The sequence below is a fragment of the Neoarius graeffei genome, chromosome 16, assembly GCF_027579695.1.
Source record: "Neoarius graeffei isolate fNeoGra1 chromosome 16, fNeoGra1.pri, whole genome shotgun sequence".
In the NCBI taxonomy this organism is placed as follows: Eukaryota; Metazoa; Chordata; class Actinopteri; order Siluriformes; family Ariidae; genus Neoarius; species Neoarius graeffei.
This window is the reverse complement of record NC_083584.1, coordinates 21,597,818-21,619,026: the sequence shown is the minus strand read 5'-3', so window position 1 is coordinate 21,619,026 and position 21,209 is coordinate 21,597,818. Positions and strand designations below refer to the sequence as shown.

Here is a 21,209-nt window from a genome sequence, read left to right as displayed (position 1 = left end):
AAGCGAACTAAATTCAACACGGCTAAAAACCGAACAGGCCGATAATGGCCCTTTTCCACTACCCTTTTTCAGCTCACTTCAGCCCGACACGGCTCGTGTTTCGACTACCTCAGAGCAGCACGACTCAGCTCGCTTCAGCCCTGCTTAGCACCCAAAACTCGCACGGTTTTGGAGTGGGGCTGAAGTGAGCCAAACTGAGCCGAGTGAGGCTGGGGGCGTGAGCAGACACTCCCCTGTGCACTGATTGGTGAGGAGGAGTGTCCTCACATGCCCACACGCCCCGCGAGCACGCTGGGATCTGTAAACACCGTAAACCCGGAAGAAGAAGAATTACGAATTACGAGAATTTCTGAAGCCTTATGCGCCTCGCCTCATCTATACGCTCTTGCCAGTATCTGTTGGCGTTGTCGGTGACAACAAGCCACAGCACCAAGACCAGCAACACTAACGACTCCATGTCCTCCATGTTTATTGTTTACTATCCGGGTCGTGAGACTACCGCTTAAAAGATCACTGATGTCACTGTTTGCGCCGCCTAACGACATCACCTGACGTCCACCCACTTTCGCTAACTCCACCCAATGTATCCACCCACTTCCAGCCAGCACGGTTCAGCGCGGTTGTAGTCGAAATGCAACTCCAACAGCCCCGCTCAGCTCGACTCAGCCCAACTCAGCACGGCACGGCTCAGCCCAACTCGGCCGCGTTGGTAGTGGAAAAGCGGCATAAGCATCATATTTAATTGCAATTAGTTGCCAATACGAGTCACGATATAAGGTTACTAAAACCGAAAACGTAATTGAATAACACGTTAATTAAGAAATAAAGCAAGTTTAAAAATGACTTCAGTTCTCCTTTAAGATAAGGTTTGCGGCCACACTGCTGTCAGAGCTGCTGTTCTAGAAAATTAATCAACTCCTTCTGCTGTGGTATTAGGAGAAAAAAAAAAAAAAAAGACAGACAGACTCACCATCCAGATGATGAACTGATTGATATAATCAGGATCACTTAGTTGGTTAATCAATGGCAGCAGCACTCCTCTCGCCAAAATTTCCTGCACGGGGAGGGGGGAAGAAAAAAAAAAAAGTCTTTTTTTTTGAACAAATGAAAGGCTGTTGTTTCACTTAATCTCTGTGTGTCACATCTGTAGCATATGAAAGATCAACATGAACCAAATTAATATTTTTCTTGAATAAATCAGTCAAATTTATGAATTAAAAGTTCTAAGGCACTATTCTACACTTTGTGGTTACCAGTACAATCAACTTCAACCTCAGAGATCATGTGCAGTATGCCACTGTCCTATAGCGCCCCCTAACTAAACTATACAACAGTATTACCATGGCTCTGAGGGAGGAAAAGAAAGGGGCGTGGCCAGACTTGCGTAACACACAATCATGTACACATTACATAATCACAGCTAAAATAAAGTGCAGAAGCTGGCTACAAGATGGTGAAATAAGTGAAAGCATTACGAAATATACACACACACTGCGTGCGTCTTATTTTTAAGCTTTGCACGTTCTAAACGTTTGCTGGTGTAACCCAACACTTCCATTATCAGGGCCTTTCAGGTTTCCTCAGCATAGAGAAAATCACACAAACACTACAGATGATGGAGATCGGATTTAAAAGTGATCAACTCCTTTGAAAGTCGAACATCACAGAAGCCACTTTGTAAAAGTCAGCATCCTTCTCGCAGGAGTAGAGGACGACAGCAGCGTCCACCATTTCCATTCCCACCACCATTTCCATTCCCGTGCCTCACCCTGAGGAAGTATCTCATGTTCTTGTTGTGGAAGTCTCCAGGAGGTAGTAAGAGATACAGTAGCACCTCACACAGATCCCGTAGGAACCCTGGCGCAAGACAACACCGTCATAAATCCCACATCATCACAGAACATCCTGCATCATTATCTGTAGTTATGAAGCACTGGGGGGGGGCAGCTTGGTCTCTGGTCTCCTGTTCTGTGCAGAGTGTCTTACCTTCTTCATCTTTATGGGAGGTGCACACTACATCTCTGCAGATCTTCCTCTCCATCTCCACCTCTGTTTCAAAAAACGCATCCAGCAGCTCCTCTGGAGCTTCACCTGCACCAAACACACAGTCACACAAACTATACTGGGCCATACGGTCATGCTTGGTCTCAGTCTGTCTCTCTCGGTCAGTCAATTGGTCTTTCTCTTGCTCTCGCTGTCTGTCTGTCGATCATGCGTTCTCGCTCTGTCTGTCTGTAATGCTCTCTCTCGGTCGGTCAGTCAGCTGGTCTCCCTCTTGGTCGGTCAGTCGGCTGGTCTCCCTCTCTCTCGGGCGGGTGGGCAGTCAGTCAGTCTGTCAGCTGGTCTCTTTCTCTCAGACAGGCGGTCAGTCAGTCGGTCTCTCTCGGTCAGTCAGTCAGCCAGCTGGTCTCTCCCTCCCTCTCTCTCAGGCAGGCCAGTCAGTCAGTCTCTCTCTCTCGGTCAGTCAGCTGGTCTCTTTCTCTTGGACGGGCAGTCAGCTAGCTGGTCTTTTTCTCTCGGTCAGTCAGTCAGTCAGCTGGTCTCTCTGTCTCTCTCTCTCTCTCTGGCAGGCCATCAGTCAGTGTCTCTCTCTCGGTCAGTCAGCTGGTCTTTTTCTCTCAGACGGTCGGTCAGTCAGCTGGTCTCCCTCAGTCGGTCAGTCAGTCACTCATTCAGCTAGCTGGTCTCTTTCTCTCTGTGTCTGTCAGGCAGTCAGTCTCTCTCTCTCTCAGGCAGGCGGGCGGTCAGTCATTCAGCTGGTCTCTCTCTGTCCGTCAGTCTCTCTTGATCTCTCTCTCTCTCTCCCTCTGTCAGTTGGTCAGTCACGCTCTCTCTCCCTCAGCCAGCCAGCTGGTCTCTCCTAGTCTGGCTAACGCAACTTCAAAGCTCTGCGAGCATTTGGTCTGGCAAAGATATTAAGCCCAACCGTTTCCCAAAGCGCGTGGTTGACCCACCTCCCTGAAATGCCTCAGTTTGCTACTGGTCGAAGCCAGAAAAGGCTGTGACGAAGCTTAAACCAATCACATCACTCTTTCCTCTGACGTATGTGACGCGACGGAAACTGCTTGAGTAACAGGAAGAAGATAAATACCTCCAGGGCTGCTCTTTGCTCCGTTTTCAATGAGAACTTCCCGTTGAATGCTTTCAATACAGCATCTACCGCTGTGTCAAAGGCTTGCCGCTGCTCCATGTTCGTAATGTTTCTAGTGAATGAAGCGCTTCCGGCATAGATTCTGTAAACAATCTATGGCTTCCGGTCGCAGTTCTACTACGTCACTGCCTTGAACACGCCTCTACCCAGGGCCGTTGGAGATGCTCAAAGTTGATTGGCTCCCGATTTTTCGGGAGCTTGGAAGAGCTGGAGATAGCTTGCCTTGCCAGACTAAGCTCGCAACAGGCCCCCGTGTTGCATCACACTTAGGATGGGCGGGCCCAGGCTAGGTCTCTCCCTCCCGCTCTCCTTTTCTGTCAGTCTTGTGTTCTCTCAGTCTCTTCTGCTTGTTTGGTTTTGTGTGTGTCCCCGTCCCTTCACCCTCTCTCTGTCAGTCAGTCTGTCTCACATGCACACAATCTCACACACCCCTGTGCTAAACAGGTTTATGAGCCAACACTCTTCACTGCAGGAGAGACCCCAAACCCACGACACCCAAACTAATCACTGCAGTATTACTCAATCCCGTGAACACAAAATTTTCATTGAACTGGAATTAAACCTGCTGGTAACTGTGACTCACGTTGTTTCGGGTCCTCCCTCTCGTTCAGCCTCTCCTGGGCCTTTCTGAAAACACGGAGATGAGTGGCAAAGTCATCCACCAGTCTGGTGGTGAAATACGGCTGCCAGTCCACCTCCTTGGACCTGAACAAACAAAAACAAACCAACCATCATGGGCATTCTGGGTAGTCTTTTATTGCACAGGAAGCCACAGAATTCACACAAAATCAAAAGTTCAATAAATAAATAAACAAAAAATGCTTTGATGCAAGCCCCACCCACTTTTTATTTACATGTCAGGTGTGTATAACACGCCCCCTCCTGTGCACTCAGATCCACGTTTACAAATCTAACTGAACCCCATAACTTGAATTGAGTTTGAGGTTCCCGGAGTGTGTCGTGCAATTATTAACGTGAACTGCAATTTGTACAACCCCGATTCCAAAAAAGTTGGGACAAAGTACAAATTGTAAATAAAAACGGAATGCAATGATGTGGAAGTTTCAAAATTCCATATTTTATTCAGAATAGAACATAGATGACATATCAAATGTTTAAACTGAGAAAATGTATCATTTAAAGAGAAAAATGAGGTGATTTTAAATTTCATGACAACAACACATCTCAAAAAAGTTGGGACAAGGCCATGTTTACCACTGTGAGACATCCCCTTTTCTCTTTACAACAGTCTGTAAACGTCTGGGGACTGAGGAGACAAGTTGCTCAAGTTTAGGGATAGGAATGTTAACCCATTCTTGTCTAATGTAGGATTCTAGTTGCTCAACTGTCTTAGGTCTTTTTTGTCGTATCTTCCGTTTTATGATGCGCCAAATGTTTTCTATGGGTGAAAGATCTGGACTGCAGGCTGGCCAGTTCAGTACCCGGACCCTTCTTCTACGCAGCCATGATGCTGTAATTGATGCAGTATGTGGTTTGGCATTGTCATGTTGGAAAATGCAGGGTCTTCCCTGAAAGAGACGTCGTCTGGATGGGAGCATATGTTGCTCTAGAACCTGGATATACCTTTCAGCATTGATGGCGTCTTTCCAGATGTGTAAGCTGCCCATGCCACACGCACTAATGCAACCCCATACCATCAGAGATGCAGGCTTCTGAACTGAGCGCTGATAACTTGGGTCGTCCTTCTCCTCTTTAGTCCGAATGACACGGCGTCCCTGATTTCCATAAAGAACTTCAAATTTTGATTCGTCTGACCACAGAACAGTTTTCCACTTTGCCACAGTCCATTTTAAATGAGCCTTGGCCCAGAGAAGACGTCTGCGCTTCCGGATCATGTTTAGATACGGCTTCTTCTTTGAACTATAGAGTTTTAGCTGGCAGCGGCGGATGGCACGGTGAATTGTGTTCACAGATAATGTTCTCTGGAAATATTCCTGAGCCCATTTTGTGATTTCCAATACAGAAGCATGCCTGTATGTGATGCAGTGCCGTCTAAGGGCCCGAAGATCACGGGTACCCAGTATGGTTTTCCGGCCTTGACCCTTACGCACAGAGATTCTTCCAGATTCTCTGAATCTTTTGATGATATTATGCACTGTAGATGATGATATGTTCAAACTCTTTGCAATTTTACACTGTCGAACTCCTTTCTGATATTGCTCCACTATTTGTCGGTGCAGAATTAGGGGGATTGGTGATCCTCTTCCCATCTTTACTTCTGAGAGCCGCTGCCACTCCAAGATGCTCTTTTTATACCCAGTCATGTTAATGACCTATTGCCAATTGACCTAATGAGTTGCAATTTGGTCCTCCAGCTGTTCCTTTTTTGTACCTTTAACTTTTTCAGCCTCTTATTGCCCCTGTCCCAACTTTTTTGAGATGTGTTGCTGTCATGAAATTTCAAATGAGCCAATATTTGGCATGAAATTTCAAAATGTCTCACTTTCGACATTTGATATCTTGTCTATGTTCTATTGTGAATACAATATCAGTTTTTGAGATTTGTAAATTATTGCATTCCGTTTTTATTTACAATTTGTACTTTGTCCCAACTTTTTTGGAATCGGGGTTGTATTATTGTTCAGTACCTGTGCTATATTTTTTGGTACGATATACAAAAGGTAATTCAGGAACCCATCAGTGGAAACTGCACACACTTGTTTACCCGTCAGATTTGTCCATAGACCATTTTATTAAACAAGAGCCATTAGCTCGGACCTCTTTCAATCAACCAATCTCTCCCTCGATCAGTGAAGGACACCAAGACGTAAACTTGCTGAAAATATGAACTGCCTCAAAATACCGTGTAGAGAACTGCACGAGAGCGTTCTGCACCGTCTGCCTGATCTCCAGCAGGAAGGACTCATCCTCGCTCAGTGTGTAATACCAGTACTGGATGTAATCCCTCAGAGCAAACTGGATCACCTACAGCAAGACAGAGGAGGATGGAAGGAAACCGTAACTGACAGTGACCGATGAAAAACACACACTTTGTTTACATGAGGCTCAGAAATCTGATAATCAGCCTGAACGCACAATCAGACCTTCACAATCACGTGGAAATTGAACGAGTAAATGAGCTGAGGCAGAACGAGATTTCTATCTCGCAGAACAATGCGGATAAGAGAAGAATAATCGGCATGTTAAAAACAAAGACTGTATAAAGTATTCGGTATTAAACATGATGGAAAAGAACTGGCGAGTTCTGAGTGAAACGGCGCTCACAATCACAACTTGCTCATTCATTTAGTAACTGGGAATTTAATATTCAGTAAAGAATATTCAACATGTATTATTTCTCACAGCAAGCAAGCATTTGGATCATTTCTAAAATTCAAAAATCACAGCTTTCACACTTTTTTTTTTTTATTTAAACATATTTGGGGTCAGAGTTTGCCCCAAGAGCATTAAAGCTCATCGAATGGGGCTTACTCTGAATAACATTTTATACCGAGATATAGAACAGGGCGGCACGGTGGCGTAGTGGTTAGCGCCGTCGCCTCACAGCAAGAAGGTCCGGGTTCGATCCCCGTGGCCGGCGAGGGCCTTTCTGTGTGGAGTTTGCATGTTTTCCCCGTGTCCGCGTGGGTTTCCTCCGGGTGCTCCGGTTTCCCCCACAGTCCAAAGACATGCAGGTTAGGTTAACTGGTGACTCTAAATTGACCGTAGGTGTGAATGTGAGTGTGAATGGTTGTCTGTGTCTATGTGTCAGCCCTGTGATGACCTGGCGACTTGTCCAGGGTGTACCCCGCCTTTCGCCCGTAGTCAGCTGGGATAGGCTCCAGCTCGCCTGCGACCCTGTAGAACAGGATAAAGCAGCTAGAGATGATATGAGATATAGAACAAACAAAAACGACAAGACAGCAGACCCCCCCCCCCAAAAAAAAAGGGGGGGGGGGGGGGGGACAGTTGGCCCAACTATTCCTGTGTGTGGAATCGTTTAGTTTCCTCAAGAAAAGTTTGGACATATGAAAACAACTTTGGACATATGAAAACAACTTTCTATTGTTATCAAAAGATAAACTGGAACCAAACAAGAAAGACGATACTTTAACTGAATCCGACATAGCAGACCGACTGCTTGCAAATAAATGAGCAGCTAGGAAGACAGTTTGTTCCTATGGGCAGCAATAAATGGACAATTGAGGTTAAGGATCCTTTGTTAAATTGGATTAAGAGTCAGCTTTGTGGTCGTAAGCAACGCGTGGTTATAGATGGCCAGTCATCTGATTGGGCAAGCAATCAGTGATCGATATCGCACATCATTTCTCCCCTTTTCCGGGCCAAACAGCGAAGCTGCAGACGCACCCATTAGGCTTCTGACTTTTCTTATCTCATCATTATTTCCTCATTCAGGCTGGAGTGTGTCTATAGCAGCCTGCTATAGCATAGAAGTGTACAGTTTTAAAAAAAAAAAAAAAAGGTTTGAAATTTGACGCCAGGGAAAACAATTACCCCATCTGACCACTCAGGGGTGCTATAATAAGGAAAAACATGAGATGTTTAGTCATCTTTTCACATCTCTGGTCTAAAAAGCTGACATCCCCCCACACACAAGTCAGTCCCTTTTTGTGACGATGTCAGACGGATGGCTTTTCTTATTCTGAGATCATATTTAATAGCAAAGCTGCTAACAGGCATGGTTTTGAAAGGGGGGGGGGGTGAAGTTGGCCCTCTCATTGCTGCTTGCATATTTGGTCAGTAGATTTGCCATGCTCTGTGTGCGCGCGATGTGTTATTTACCAGCTGGGAGGTCTGTATCTTGAAATACCGTGACCGAGGTCTTGAAAGTACTGACTGAGGCCCTCTGGGCCGAGGTCACGGTATTTCAATGTATGGACCGACCTTAAGCTGGTAAATCACATATTTATTTTTTTCTTTACCAAATTCTAACAGAAAACGAGAGCGCCCGAAAGGGAAAACTGAGCCGAGCCGCCATTTTGAATCCTCATTTCACGGCTGTAATGCAAATTGCTTCCTCCTCAGTATACAAGTGCACTTCCATGGCAGGAAAGAAAAAAAAAAAAACACTACATTTTGCCGCTTATGTAGTTCCCTATTTATACAAATAGGAGTCCTTCAGGATTCAGCCATGTTTTTGCTTGCCGTTAGCAAATTACAGGTTTTTAGCTTTCTACCAAAATGTTTTCTTTAATTTTGTCTTCCTCACGGTAGTAAAACTCGCTTTCGCTGTGAACACTCATCACTATCCATGCTGAAAATTAATGCTATTCTCCTGAGAAATGCGAAAATAAATGTTGACAAAAATTGCTACCATGTTTGTTGTTGTGAACGAGCGAGTCGCCAGAGGTCCGTACCATAGGATACAGACCCGCTCGCCAGCCAATCAGAGCGCAGGATTTGGACCGCGAAAAAAAAAAAAGATAGATATTACACAGTGGCACGAAGATATGAAATTTATCTTTAAGTGGTGAATATATCCACGAGTGAGCAGAGCAAAGAGTGAAAACACTTTCAACACAAGAAACTTCGTATCTTTGCGCCATCGTGTAATGTTCTTTCTATTATTTAGACACATCCACAAGTGTTAAATCAAACGAATTTTAAATTTTGAATCGGTTCACCATTTTGACAACGCACGTCAAGTCAGCGGGAAAACGCTGGGAGTGTCATCACCCAAGTGAAATATCGGGAATTGTTATTCATACAGGACACTTTTTCGATGGAATAAAAACAAAATGTTCTATTCCCTTCTAGCGGGTTTCACTCATCTGGTTTGATAGCATGCAATATTGTTAGCATATCGCTTATCCTACGTGTATTATGGCACTCTGCCCAATGGAGAAAGAGCGCTGAATATGGTTTACAATATTGCATAGTTGTCAAGACATGTCACACGTCGGAGACGTAAAACTTCTGTGCTAGCGAGCGACAGACAATTTGTAAACAAACATGGCCGACAGGTTTGCTTTGTTAAATACGGAAGATTTTGAAAGTTAAAAGACGTGTTGAACACCCGAAAGGAATGTGTATGTATTATAATAATGGCTTTTTATGGTATATCAGATATATTCCATTCAGCTACTCGTCTTCGACTCGTTCAATACCATGCTAGCTGAATGGAATACATCTGATATACCACTCAATCCCAGCCAATATTATTTAAACATGTCACTCAGATCCATGCTGTATTTCGTATGAAGATAAACTACCTTTCAAAAGTTGGGGGTCACCCAGACAATTTTATGTTTTCCATGAAAAGTCACACTTTTATTTACCACCATAAGTTGTAAAATGAATAGAAAATATAGTCGAGACATTTTTCTGGCCATTTTGAGCATTTAATCGACCCCACAAATGTGAAACTCAATCTGCTCAAAGGAAGGTCAGTTTTATAGCTTCTCTAAAGAGCTCAACTGTTTTCAGCTGTGCTAACATGATTGTACAAGGGTTTTCTAATCATCCATTAGCCTTCTGAGGCAATGAGCAAACACATTGTACCATTAGAACACTGGAGTGAGAGTTGCTGGAAATGGGCCTCTCTAGAGATCTTGCAGTCACGTGACCGGAAAGTACACAGCCGCCATCTTGTCGGTAAAAAACACTGCTGAATACTGCTGCACTCTTGTACAGAATGGATCAATTTCAACCGACGGACTACACGGCTCATTTTTCTAATGAACAGATAACTAGATATATGTCTAAAATAAACAACCTACAGATTAGTGACCCTTATGGCTTACCGGACGGAGTTTTCACGACTGTGTCAGTGGATGTTGAACTGCCAGCGGAATACCCAGACGTGTATAATTACCTCATTAACTTTCCCTCGCTGTTCAGTGGTGAAGCACTGCGTGCTTATAAATCTCTGGACAGGTATCTTTACAGAAATTCAGGATTTGTCAGCGACTCAGATGTGGCATCTTGTAAACAAGCAAATAACAATCCTCATTGGACGGGTAAGTCACTTAAGTATTGAGTATAGCACTGACCAGCCGATTATAGAATAGAATAAGGTAATTCCAACTGTAATTCCAAATCGTCCGTCTTGTTTACCATGGATCTGGCGTTGGAGAGGTAGAGGCTTAGCAGTGGAGGTTTGAGTGGCTGTTTTCTGAGCTTAGTCAACAGGCCGGCTCTGCCTGCAGCCTCGCTTTTGCTTCCGCTCCCGGCGCCGCCTCCTTCGCGTTGCTTCCGATCACAATCCACGGAGACCCCGCTGGTCTCGCTATCTCGTCCGGAATGTTGTGCATGCGATGGAAATCGCTACAAACCGTCATTTTCTGCTGGAAACCAATGTCCAGTAAGTCCATACGGTTGTAGTGGATATTGAAGTCCGGTACAGACGAACAACACGCAAAAATGCACACAAAAAACATAAAAACCGTGCACAGGTAGGGAGAGCTTGTAGCCGCAGCCGTTGTAGTAGAATTGTATATAGTAGGGTTTCCAGAAGAAAAGGTAGAAGTAGAACTAGAAGGCGGAAATATGGCGTTTGACCGACAAGATGGCGTCTGTCACAATCTGCATCGGCTGTGACGTCACATGCAAGTGCTCCATACACCTATGGAGATATTGCACCAAAAACCAGACATTTGCAGCTAGAATAGTCATTTACCACATTAGCAATGTATAGAGTGGATTTCTGATTAGTTTAAAGTGATCTTCATTGAAAAGAACAGTGCTTTTCTTTCAAAAATAAGGACATTTCAATTAAAGTGACCCCAAACTTTTGAACGGTAGTGTATCTTCACGCCAACGTATGATTTTCTTTTTATTATACAGACACATTCATTCATCGATTTCCTCATGAGTGACAAAGATTTGTCTCACGGTTTTGACTCTACATGTCATGTGGTTTAAAAATGCTAAATCTCATGGAGGTATGTGCATTCCTGTAACAACAAGCATCTTGGACATTTCAGTCCAAACAAGTTGCTCTCACACAAGAAACTCGATTTGGGACACAATGGTTAATTTCAAGCGCATGGGGCTTATTGAACAATAACCCTGCTGGCACACTGCAGCAAATTCACTCCATATAATCTGCTCACTCTATAATCCAATTATTCAGAGATTATGCTAATCAAGCACACTGCGCTGTCTCATACAGAGAAACAGGTTATGAAACTAAATCATCATCAAAAAAAAAAAAATTTATCTACATAAGTGTTCAAACATATGGCAGTGGTCATCAGCTAAATTTACAGTTGTGGTTTTGAGTTTTAGGTCTAGAGAAGCCTTTCGAGGCAGAAAATGAAGAGTCTGCACTATCAGTTGAGCAGAACTTCGGCTGCATGCACTCAGACATCATGTGACTTTTTTTTTTAAACTGCCGTGTCATCACTCTGTATTATGGCAGAAGGTTGTGCAAGATCAGCTTCCACTGAATCATGACCCTGCACAGAGTTTGCGCAGATATTACCTGTTGCAGAGGCTCGTCGATGAAGTTGGATCCCGTTAGACGCCGGTCGATTTTTATGGGCTTCGTCTCCTGCTTCAGCTCCTCTAAAGTCTGAGGAAACAAGGACAATGTTGGGCTCTGAATGGTTTTCCTGGCTCAAATATGAACACAATGGTCCTCATTTGAGCTGGGAGAACAAGATCAACTCTGAGCTACTGCTCACTTGCGTATCCCCTCGCTCACGCTTATATCAGAATGCAAGCAATCAAAGGAACAGGAGACTTATTATGAGTGTTGACTTCAACAAATAATTAACCCTGAAACAAATAAGTAAAGAGCAGTGTTCTCCGCAGGGATTTCAGATAACATCCTGGTCAACTTATTTAGAAATAGCATTCTGCTTCTTGAAATGGCGTTAAAATCCATGCTGTGTGTTTCGTAAATACATTCAGTCGATAAAAAGGAAGAAGTCGATGTGGGACAGACCTGAAAACGGTACACACGGTATAGAACCCCAAGCTGAAGCTCAGTACCAAATATCAAGCAGTTGTGATTTGTAGTTGCTGAGAAAAGGATTTACAACATTTTTGTAACACATGCTGTGTGTTTCGTAAATACATTCAGTCGGTAAACAGGAAGTCGATGTGCGACAGACCTGAAAACAGTAGACACGGTATAGAACCCCGAGCTAAAGTTTGGTACCAAGTGGCTATGATTTGTGATTGCTGAGAAAAAAAAAAAAAAAAAAGGGTGCTTCGGATGGACGGAGATACAGACAGACAGAAGTAAACTAGTATACACGCCCCACCCACCCCCCAGAGTGGGGGTATTACAATAATAATGTGGAGTACGACGACGACTGTGCAACAAAACTTTTATATCTATCTATGAGGGTGAGTCGAGTCAAAACCTGGAGTGTAACAAATTAGAACCAAATCCACTTTGGCAGGGGAAAACCTGGACACTTGTGTAGCACGAGAACATATGTACTGAACAAAATTATTTTGTACAAAAATTATACACCTTTCGCGAAACCCGTTTGCAATAAATAATAAATGCGCAAAAAAAAAAAAGGCCCACTGTGGTTTTTATTTGCCACACCTTCATATAATCATGTTTCACATCTTAAAAACAAAACCAAGAGATTCAATTCTGCGTGTCTGTGATACACGCTAAATAAAACACTCAGTGAAATGCCGTTAGCAAAACACACAACAGAAAGCTAACAGTATCTCTGTTTGGTGTCAGTCCTGAATCAACTTCTCTGCCAAGTATAGGTAATCGTATGGGGCCGAGTAAAATTAAAGATTAATTTCACGAGTGATTTCAAAGTTTTGGATTTCAAAACTTTGAAAATCACGAGTGAAATTGATCCTTAATTTAATTTTACTCGGCCCCATACGATTGCTTCTTTATAATATACAGTGGTGCTTGAAAGTTTGTGCCAATTGGATTTCGTGCCAATCGCAGCACTGAAACAGCGCTGATTAAAGTTATAAATGACATGCGTCTTAATACTGATGCAGGCAAAACATCGGTCCTGGTGTTACTGGACCTCAGTGCAGCTTTTGATACTGTTGATCACAACATACTGCTATATCGACTTGAACACTGGGTTGGGTTGACTGGTAAAGTTATCAATTGGTTAAAATCATACTTAAAAGATAGAAGCTTCTTTGTTACCATGGGAAATTGTACCTCAACATCAATGTCCTTGACCTGTGGTGTCCCCCAGGGGTCGATTCTTGGACCATTACTATTCAACCTTTATATGCTCCCACTTGGACAAATTATCAAGAACAACTCAATTTTGTATCACTGCTATGCAGATGACACCCAAATTTATTTTGCTCCATCACCTAATGATTATGCCCCCCTTGAATGTCTCTACCAGTGTATCGACCAAATCAACAACTGGATGTCACAAAATTTTCTTCAGCTGAACACAGATAAAACAGAAGTAATTCTATTTGGGGAAAAAAGTTGAAAGACTCAGGATTACCACTATTCTTGACACAAAGGGGATTAAAACAAAAGATATGGTTAAAAATCTTGGTGTTTTCATTGACAGCGAGCTAAACTTTGACAGTCACATGAAAGCAATCACTAAATCGGCATTTTATCACCTAAAAAACATTTCCAAACTAAAAGGACTTGTGTCAATAAATGATCTGGAAAAACTTATACATGCCTTCATCTCTAGTAGGGTTGATTACTGCAATGGCCTTTTCACAGGCCTGCCAAAAAAGACCATCAAATGACTTCAGCTGGTTCAAAATGCAGCGGCTAGGGTTCTCACACGAACAAAAAGAACAGAGCACATTACTCCAATTCTAAGGTCCCTTCACTGGCTTCCAGTAAGCTACAGATCTGACGTTAAAGCATTGCTGCTGGTGTACAAATCTCTAAATGGTACAGGGCCCAATTACCTCTCTGATATGTTGCAGCGGCCTAACCCAATCAGATCTACCAGATCGCAGCAGCAAAATTTACTGGTAAAACCTGTTGTTAAAACAAAGTGTGGTGAAGCAGCTTTTAGCTACTATGCAGTACAGCTATGGAACCAACTCCCAGAGGACATCAAAAATGCTCCTGCTGTTGGCAGCTTCAAATCTAGACTAAAGACCAAGCTGTTCTCAGATGCTTTCTGCTAACTGATAAATATCATCTTTACATGTTTTAAACTTTACTTAACTTTTACAGTCTCTGCATGTTTTAAACTTTACTTAACTTTTATTCTATTTTATTCTGCTGTTTTTTTTACTGAACTTTTACTTCATTTTATTGTTTTATTTCTACTACTGTTTAATTCTTATTTTTCTTCCCCATTTATTTTATGCAATTTTATTTTCTATTGTTTACTGTTTTGCTTTTACTTCTGTAAAGCACATTGAACTGCCACTGTGTATGAAATGCGCTATATAAATAAACTTGCCTTGCCTTTGTGAACCTTTTAGAATTTTCTATATTTCTGCATAAATATGACCTAAAACATCATCAGATTTTCACACAAGTCCTAAAAGTAGATAAAGAGAACCCAGTTAAACACGAGACAAAAATATTATACTTGGTCATTTATTTATTGAGGAAAATGAACCAATATTACATATCTGTGAGTGGCAAAAGTATGTGAACCTCTAGGATTAGCAGTTAATTTGAAGGTGAAATTAGAGTCAATCAATGGGATGACAATCAGGTGTGAGTGGGCACCCTGTTTTTTGGGGGGGGCTTTTTTCACCTTTATTATTGGATAGGACAGTGTAGAGACAGGAAATGAGCGCGAGAGAGAGACGGGGAGGGATCGGGAAATGACCTCGGGTCGGAATCGAACCCGGGTCCTAGGATTGATGGTATGGCGCCTTATCCACCTGAGCCACCCCCGCTGCTCTGAAGGGGGGGGGGGGGACTGGTTTGCCTCTGTCCGTCTGTATCTCTGTCCGTCCAAAACACCACCATGTTGTTGATCATTTTCCTAACAAACCACCCAAACCATTTAACAATATTTCCGGAGTCAAGTTATTAAAAAGTGCTAGTCTTACGAAAATAAAAATCCCAGATTTACTGTGTGCGAGATGCTCAAATAGGCTGTAAAGCCAACTGATGAATAAAAAAACTGGTTTGAAAAAAAATAAATTCTTGCATCCGAATTCTGTTCCAAAAATCACTAAAAGTGACTCAGAGTAAATAAGCATGTTCTGATTTGCTTTTAGATCAATAACTGTCTGTCGTCTATCCAAGTATTATATTTGGCTACATGGAAACTACCTTAGAACGGTATTGATCTGATTAAGGACAACTGATCAGTCAGCCGTTTCACGGATACCGCCATTTTGGATTTGGCGCGGTGCACTCTGGGACTGTTTGGGAACAAACAAAGCATCCCATGCGAGATGTCAGCCTACGCGAACTTCTTGTAGATGTTGTGTTAGTAATTAAGTCATAAAAGCCTCATACTCATATGTCCTGCCAGTGTGTGCTTTACTCCTAGAGTGAAATGGGTGGTGCTGATCGATGTGCAGTTTATAAATGCAACAATGATCGACGGTATAAGGACAGGTGAACGATATTATGAATATAATAGTACTATACTACGTGTAGACTATAGCCATAATGGTATTATAATGGTTTTATTATTAATATGTTTTAGTATCATCGGTCAGAGGGGACTTTATAAACATGACATTACCATGGTTTACCCTTCAGTTGAAATTTTCAGAGACAGGTTGCTTAGTTTAGAATCTACATCAGGCCTCTGGAGTTCGGTTCAAAATGGTGATTTAAATATATGGACCTATTTATTAATCCTATTAGACTGTAGACCTATATATACTAAGTAACTTTAAAAACGCACAATGGAATTCAACACGATATCACTTTAGATCCATGCATATATTTGAAATTTATGATATTGTATGTAATGCACACACATCTTGAAACATCGATAAAGGACATTTATTGTCAAACTCAAGAATTAATTCACAATAAAAAAATTCAAAGTGACAGTTGGTCCATGTTCGGACCGTCATGCTGGAGATCCTGGGTCTGTGTCGTCCAGGGGTCTCAGCAGCAGTGACTGAGGGGGTCAGGAATCTGTCACGGAGGTGAGCTAGCCTGATGTGCTGATCCTGAACTGGCGTCGTGACTCGAGGCTGACCAGGGCGTGGACGATCCCTGGTGCTCCCTGTCTGTCTGTAACGCTGACTCAAACGGGAAACGGTCGAATGATGAACACCGAAGTGCCGGGCGACCTCCGTCTGTGTACTTCCGGCACGCAACATCCCGATGGCCTGTTCACGTTGATTTTGGCTTAGGCGTGGCATCTTCAATAATGACAATTTTCCCATCATTTCCCCCGGGTATTTATAGGCAAGATTGTGTGTGTACAGTGTATGCAAAATTTGTTTGAAAATTAAAGCCTGTCCATGTCATTGACTACCCGAGTCATATTGTACGTTATTGAGTACAACGCCCTTAAATTCTGATTTGAGCACAGATTTGGAACTTATTCGGGCGGAACGAAGTTATTTTTCCATTGTGATATATTTCTTTTCTTCTTGAGATAAACTCAGCACGAATTCAGCAAGTTTTATCAATGTACGTTTTTAAAGTTACTTAGTGTATCTGATCTAAATCAAGACATGGGTAACACACTTACCTGGAAGTACAGGTAAACACAGGTGTGCCCGTAATCCTATCTTTTTTCACATGTGGCACATATCTGAGCTATGTTGATCTGAGCCAAGATATTGAAATTTATGTTTTTATTTCTTTTCAGATTAGTTATCAAAGATCATGTAAAAGAACTTAAGTGGCATTCGTGCCCTGTCAAGTACCGTCCTTTGTGGCTGCGGTTGATCAACCGGAGTGACCTAAAGATGCTATCAGACCACACAAGAGTTTGCCATGCTGCCTGGTTCAGGCGTTTGTTTGTCCGTCCCCAAACGGTCCCAGAGTGCACCACGTCAAATCCAAAATGGCGGCATCCGTGAAACGGTCCATTCAAGCAACAGGCTAAACGCAAAGCTTGACGCTTCCTGTGTGGCGGTGAGCTCTTTGGGACGGCGCTTCGGACTTTAGTTTCCAGATCATAGGAACTGCTCCGTGCACCAGACGTCACTCAGATACTTCTATGTGAATCTGCCTCACACATTTATCATCTTTTTCAAAGCTTATGGAGAAGACACCAAACCGTCCTGCCGGCTTGAAGTTCCCTCTCTTTGTCTCTACAAATCGAACCTGTTCATTCCATAAGTGTCCTGCCGACTTTGGGCTATAATGGATCGAAATTCCGGTTATTCTTTTTTTTTTTTTTTTTTAAATCGGCTACACTTGAACACCACAGCTCTTAGGAGGCATTCTTTGGTTTTAATTTTATTTTGGGGGGAGGGGATCGTTAAAAACCACACTATATCTTGCAAAGTAGACTAATGCCGCTTTTCCACTACCAACGCGGCTGAGTTGGGCTGAGCCGTGCCGTGCTGAGTCGAGCTGAGTGGGGCTGTTGGAGTTGCATTTCGACTACAACCGCGCTGAACCGTGCTGGCTGGAAGTGGGTGGACACATTGGGTGGAGTTAGCGAAAGTGGGTGGACGTCAGGTGATGTCGTTAGGCAGCGCAAACAGTGACATCAGTGACCTTTTAAGCGGTAGTCTCACGACCCGGAGAGTAAACAATAAACATGGAGGACATGGAGTCGTTAGTGTTGCTGGTCTTGGTGCTGTGGCTTGTTATCGCCGACAACGCCAACAGATACTGGCAAGAGCGTATAGATGAGGCGAGGCGCATAAGGCTTCAGAAATTCTCGTAATTCTCCTTCTTCCGTGTTTACAGATCCCAGCGTGCTCGCGGGGCGTGTGTGGGAGTGTGAGGACACTCCTCCTCACCAATCAGTGCACAGGGGAGTGTCTCCTCACGCCCCTAGCCTCACTCAGCTCGGTTTGGCTCGCTTCAGCCCCACTCCAAAACCGTGCGAGTTTTGGGTGCTAAGCAGGGCTGAAGCGAGCCGAGTTGTGCTGTTCTTAGATAGTCGAAACGCGAGCCGTGTCGGGCTGAAGTGAGCTGAGAAAGGGTAGTGGAAAAGGGCCATAAGGCCCACTTTACACGGGGACGGTCTGAAACAAAAACGCAAAAGTCCGTTTTCGTTCTCACTTTTTTCCACGTCTACACGACCGTTTTCAAGGAGGAAATCTGCGTCTATACGGTGTCGCATAAATGTATGGAATTCAATAGGATGTGCATGCCAGGCGGCTAGGTGGTGCTGTGAAAGACCTCCGCTATGTCTGCACGCATGCGCAACGTCTTCCGTCTTGTCTGATCTGCACATCTGCGCCGCGAAAACTTTGACTACTCTGCCTATGGCTACTCGTGAGGTTGCCAGAGCAGCTTGAAGCTCCGTTGGATCGATATAATCAGACATGCTGTAGCCGTTCTATATGAGCGGGTGGAGCACAGAGGACGGCAGGACAGAGATCAGGTTTACAAATAGGCTTTATTGCCACACTTTTCAGTCTAACAAGATTTTTAAACCAACAGACACACGCAACCGGCGTCTAGCTTGGGGATGAGCGTCTCTGCTCTCCCTCTTTAAACAGGGCGTGGTCACTGGGAAGACACACAAACACAGGTTAATTGACATCAGGTGTAGTGATTCTGCCACTTACCTTCCCTGACTCCACCCTCCTGTCACAGACCGGCACTTGACCACGCCCCCGCTGCCACACATGCTCTTACTATGACGTAAACGCGTACCCGACGTGAGCAGATCCGAGCAGAGTTTCGCATATTGGGTAGTTTAGACGGATATGCAACGGGGGCTGTTTTTAACTTATCCACTCTGGAAGGCGTTTTCAATTTTTTCCGTTTTTCAGCCTCGAAAACGCCGTCCCCGTGTAGACGAAAGGCACTTCTGATAAAATATTTAGTCGTTTTTACCCGACAGCGTCCTCGTGTAAACGGGCCCTAAGCCAGAAATGCTGTGAACTTTCAAGCATTGCGCATATGACGCCACTTCCTTTCAATTAACAATAACTCATCATCAGGACCGCATTCATGTAATGGCGGACTCCGAGCCAAACCTTACCAGCTAAACAGAACATGTTCCTGGTCTGGAATTAAAATACAATTTAGACAGTAAACTATTTAACATGTCTAGTTTTATACGGTATAATTTCCAAGGATAATGTCATTTTCATAAGACTAGCACTTTAACCTTTTGTATAGCAGCCTATTGATTTTAATTATTCGTTCCGCTTGACTTTTCTAATGGTTACTCTGGTTATGGAGTACAATGGTTACCGTGTCATTTTTCTTCCAGCTTAAAAAAATAACCTGATTTGTATAAAGTGCATCACACACTCGTGTTGAATGAGTTTCTGTGCTTACCTTTGCTATACCTGTTGGGGTTGGGGGAAGGTAGGAGTGTTCACATTTCTCTAGGTGTTTTTCAGAATTTGTCTTTCCAAATAAAAGCGTGACTGCGAAGCCACTGAAAAGGAGGGGGGGGGAAAAAAAGGCATTATTACAGAAAAAAGACAATCCTGCAGGAGGAAGATAAGCTGTTTCATAGTTCTGGAGAGAAGCGGTGCTTGAAGATGGAGCCACTTACCCGCCAAGAAAACAGAAGATATAAAACGCCAAATAAAATATGGCAAAGGGTCCGAACGTGATGAGGAAAAGCAGGATTCCCAGGCCCCCCCATCCCCAGACAGACAGACTGGCCTGGAGGGGAGCAAAAAAATAAACACACACACACAAGTGATGGGTTAATCATATCATCAGAACATAGCAAGCTATTGCAATCAATAATAACTACAGTAGCAGGTGGGATGATTGGCCACTCTGTAGGAGCACACAATGTGTGTGTGAGAGAGTGGGTGGGGTTTTTCACAATTCCTTCTGGGGCAGGTGGGACTGGGATTTAACAAACTGACCTGCACACGACTACGAACCTTTCATATAGCTGAAGGATTACAAGTTGTTTACTAGGGGTGCCAAAATGTACAAAGCACGTCTCATTATCTCTAGCCGCTTTATCCTGTTCTACAGGGTCGCAGGCGAGCTGGAGCCTATCCCAGCTGACTACGGGCGAAAGGCGGGGTACACCCTGGACAAGTCGCCAGGTCATCACAGGGCTGACACATAGACACAGACAACCATTCACACTCACATTCACACCTACGCTCAATTTAGAGTCACCAGTTAACCTAACCTGCATGTCTTTGGACTGTGGGGGAAACCGGAGCACTCGGAGGAAACCCACGCGGACACGGGGAGAACATGCAAACTCCGCACAGAAAGGCCCTCGCCGGCCACGGGGCTCGAACCCGGACCTTCTTGCTGTGAGGCGACAGCGCTAACCACTACACCACCGTGCCGGCCACTACGAAGCATGTGACAAGTGCATTTTGTGAACTTTTCTGACAAAAGGCTTCAGACTGCCTGGCTTTCGACCATTTAAAGCAGGGGTGTCAAACCTGATCCATAAAGGGCCGTGTGGCTGCAGGTTTTCATTCCAGCCATGCAGCAGCACCCTGATTTGGCTCATTCAATCAACTGACACACCCACCCTTTAATCAAGGGTGGGTGTGGCTGCAAGTATTTGACTGTGTGAAGACAGTTCAGTTGATTGAATGAGCCAAGTCAGGTGTGCTGCTGCATGGCTGGAATGAAAACCTGCAGCCACAAGGCCCTTTATGGATCAGGTTTGACACCCCTGATTTAAAGCAAGATAAAGGTTAGTCTGTCATTGCCAAAAGCAGCTACGGCTGTATACGATTATTATAAAGGCCATTTTCTTTGCCTCAGCATCTCGCAGTAAGATTCGTACAGTGAAGCCTGAAGTCAGTAGTGAGGAGGAGGAGAGCAGGCGCTGAATTTGAATGAAGACCAGACATCCATCAGATACTCCGAGCGCAGCTATCCAGCTGACCAAGCACTTTCAGTTTTATTTTTAACCACTGCACAAGACTGACTTAGGAAAGGGGGGGGGGGGGGGACCCATGCAGAACTCTTTCCCGTAGCCTATAGCTTTAGAGTGGATGCAAAAAAAAAAAAAGTCTGAAAAAGTTTACTACCACCACTACTATTACTCATAATAATAATGCCATCTTAAATTATAATTCAACAATTATTTGCTGAAAGTGAAAAAAAAAAATATATATATATATATATATA

The 21,209-nt window shown here is 43.7% G+C and overlaps 1 protein-coding gene across 6 annotated transcripts in view; it reads right to left on the bottom strand.

Moving 5' to 3' along the window:
- Window positions 1-21,209, bottom strand: part of snx13 (sorting nexin 13) — a 206,041-nt gene that overhangs the window by 125,641 nt on the left and 59,191 nt on the right. For all 6 annotated transcript variants that reach the window (XR_009656790.1, XM_060942626.1, XM_060942627.1 and 3 more), the window contains 8 exons: window positions 19,642-19,754; window positions 19,419-19,521; window positions 11,559-11,648; window positions 5,976-6,097; window positions 3,735-3,856; window positions 1,987-2,091; window positions 1,769-1,857; window positions 971-1,054 (listed from right to left, as the gene is read on the bottom strand). Coding sequence is in view for 5 of the 6 variants with exons in the window: in XM_060942626.1 (XP_060798609.1) it covers window positions 971-1,054; window positions 1,769-1,857; window positions 1,987-2,091; window positions 3,735-3,856; window positions 5,976-6,097; window positions 11,559-11,648; window positions 19,419-19,521; window positions 19,642-19,754 (828 nt within the window). In the remaining variant the exon portion in view is untranslated. The remainder of the gene's footprint in view (window positions 1-970; window positions 1,055-1,768; window positions 1,858-1,986; window positions 2,092-3,734; window positions 3,857-5,975; window positions 6,098-11,558; window positions 11,649-19,418; window positions 19,522-19,641; window positions 19,755-21,209) is intronic.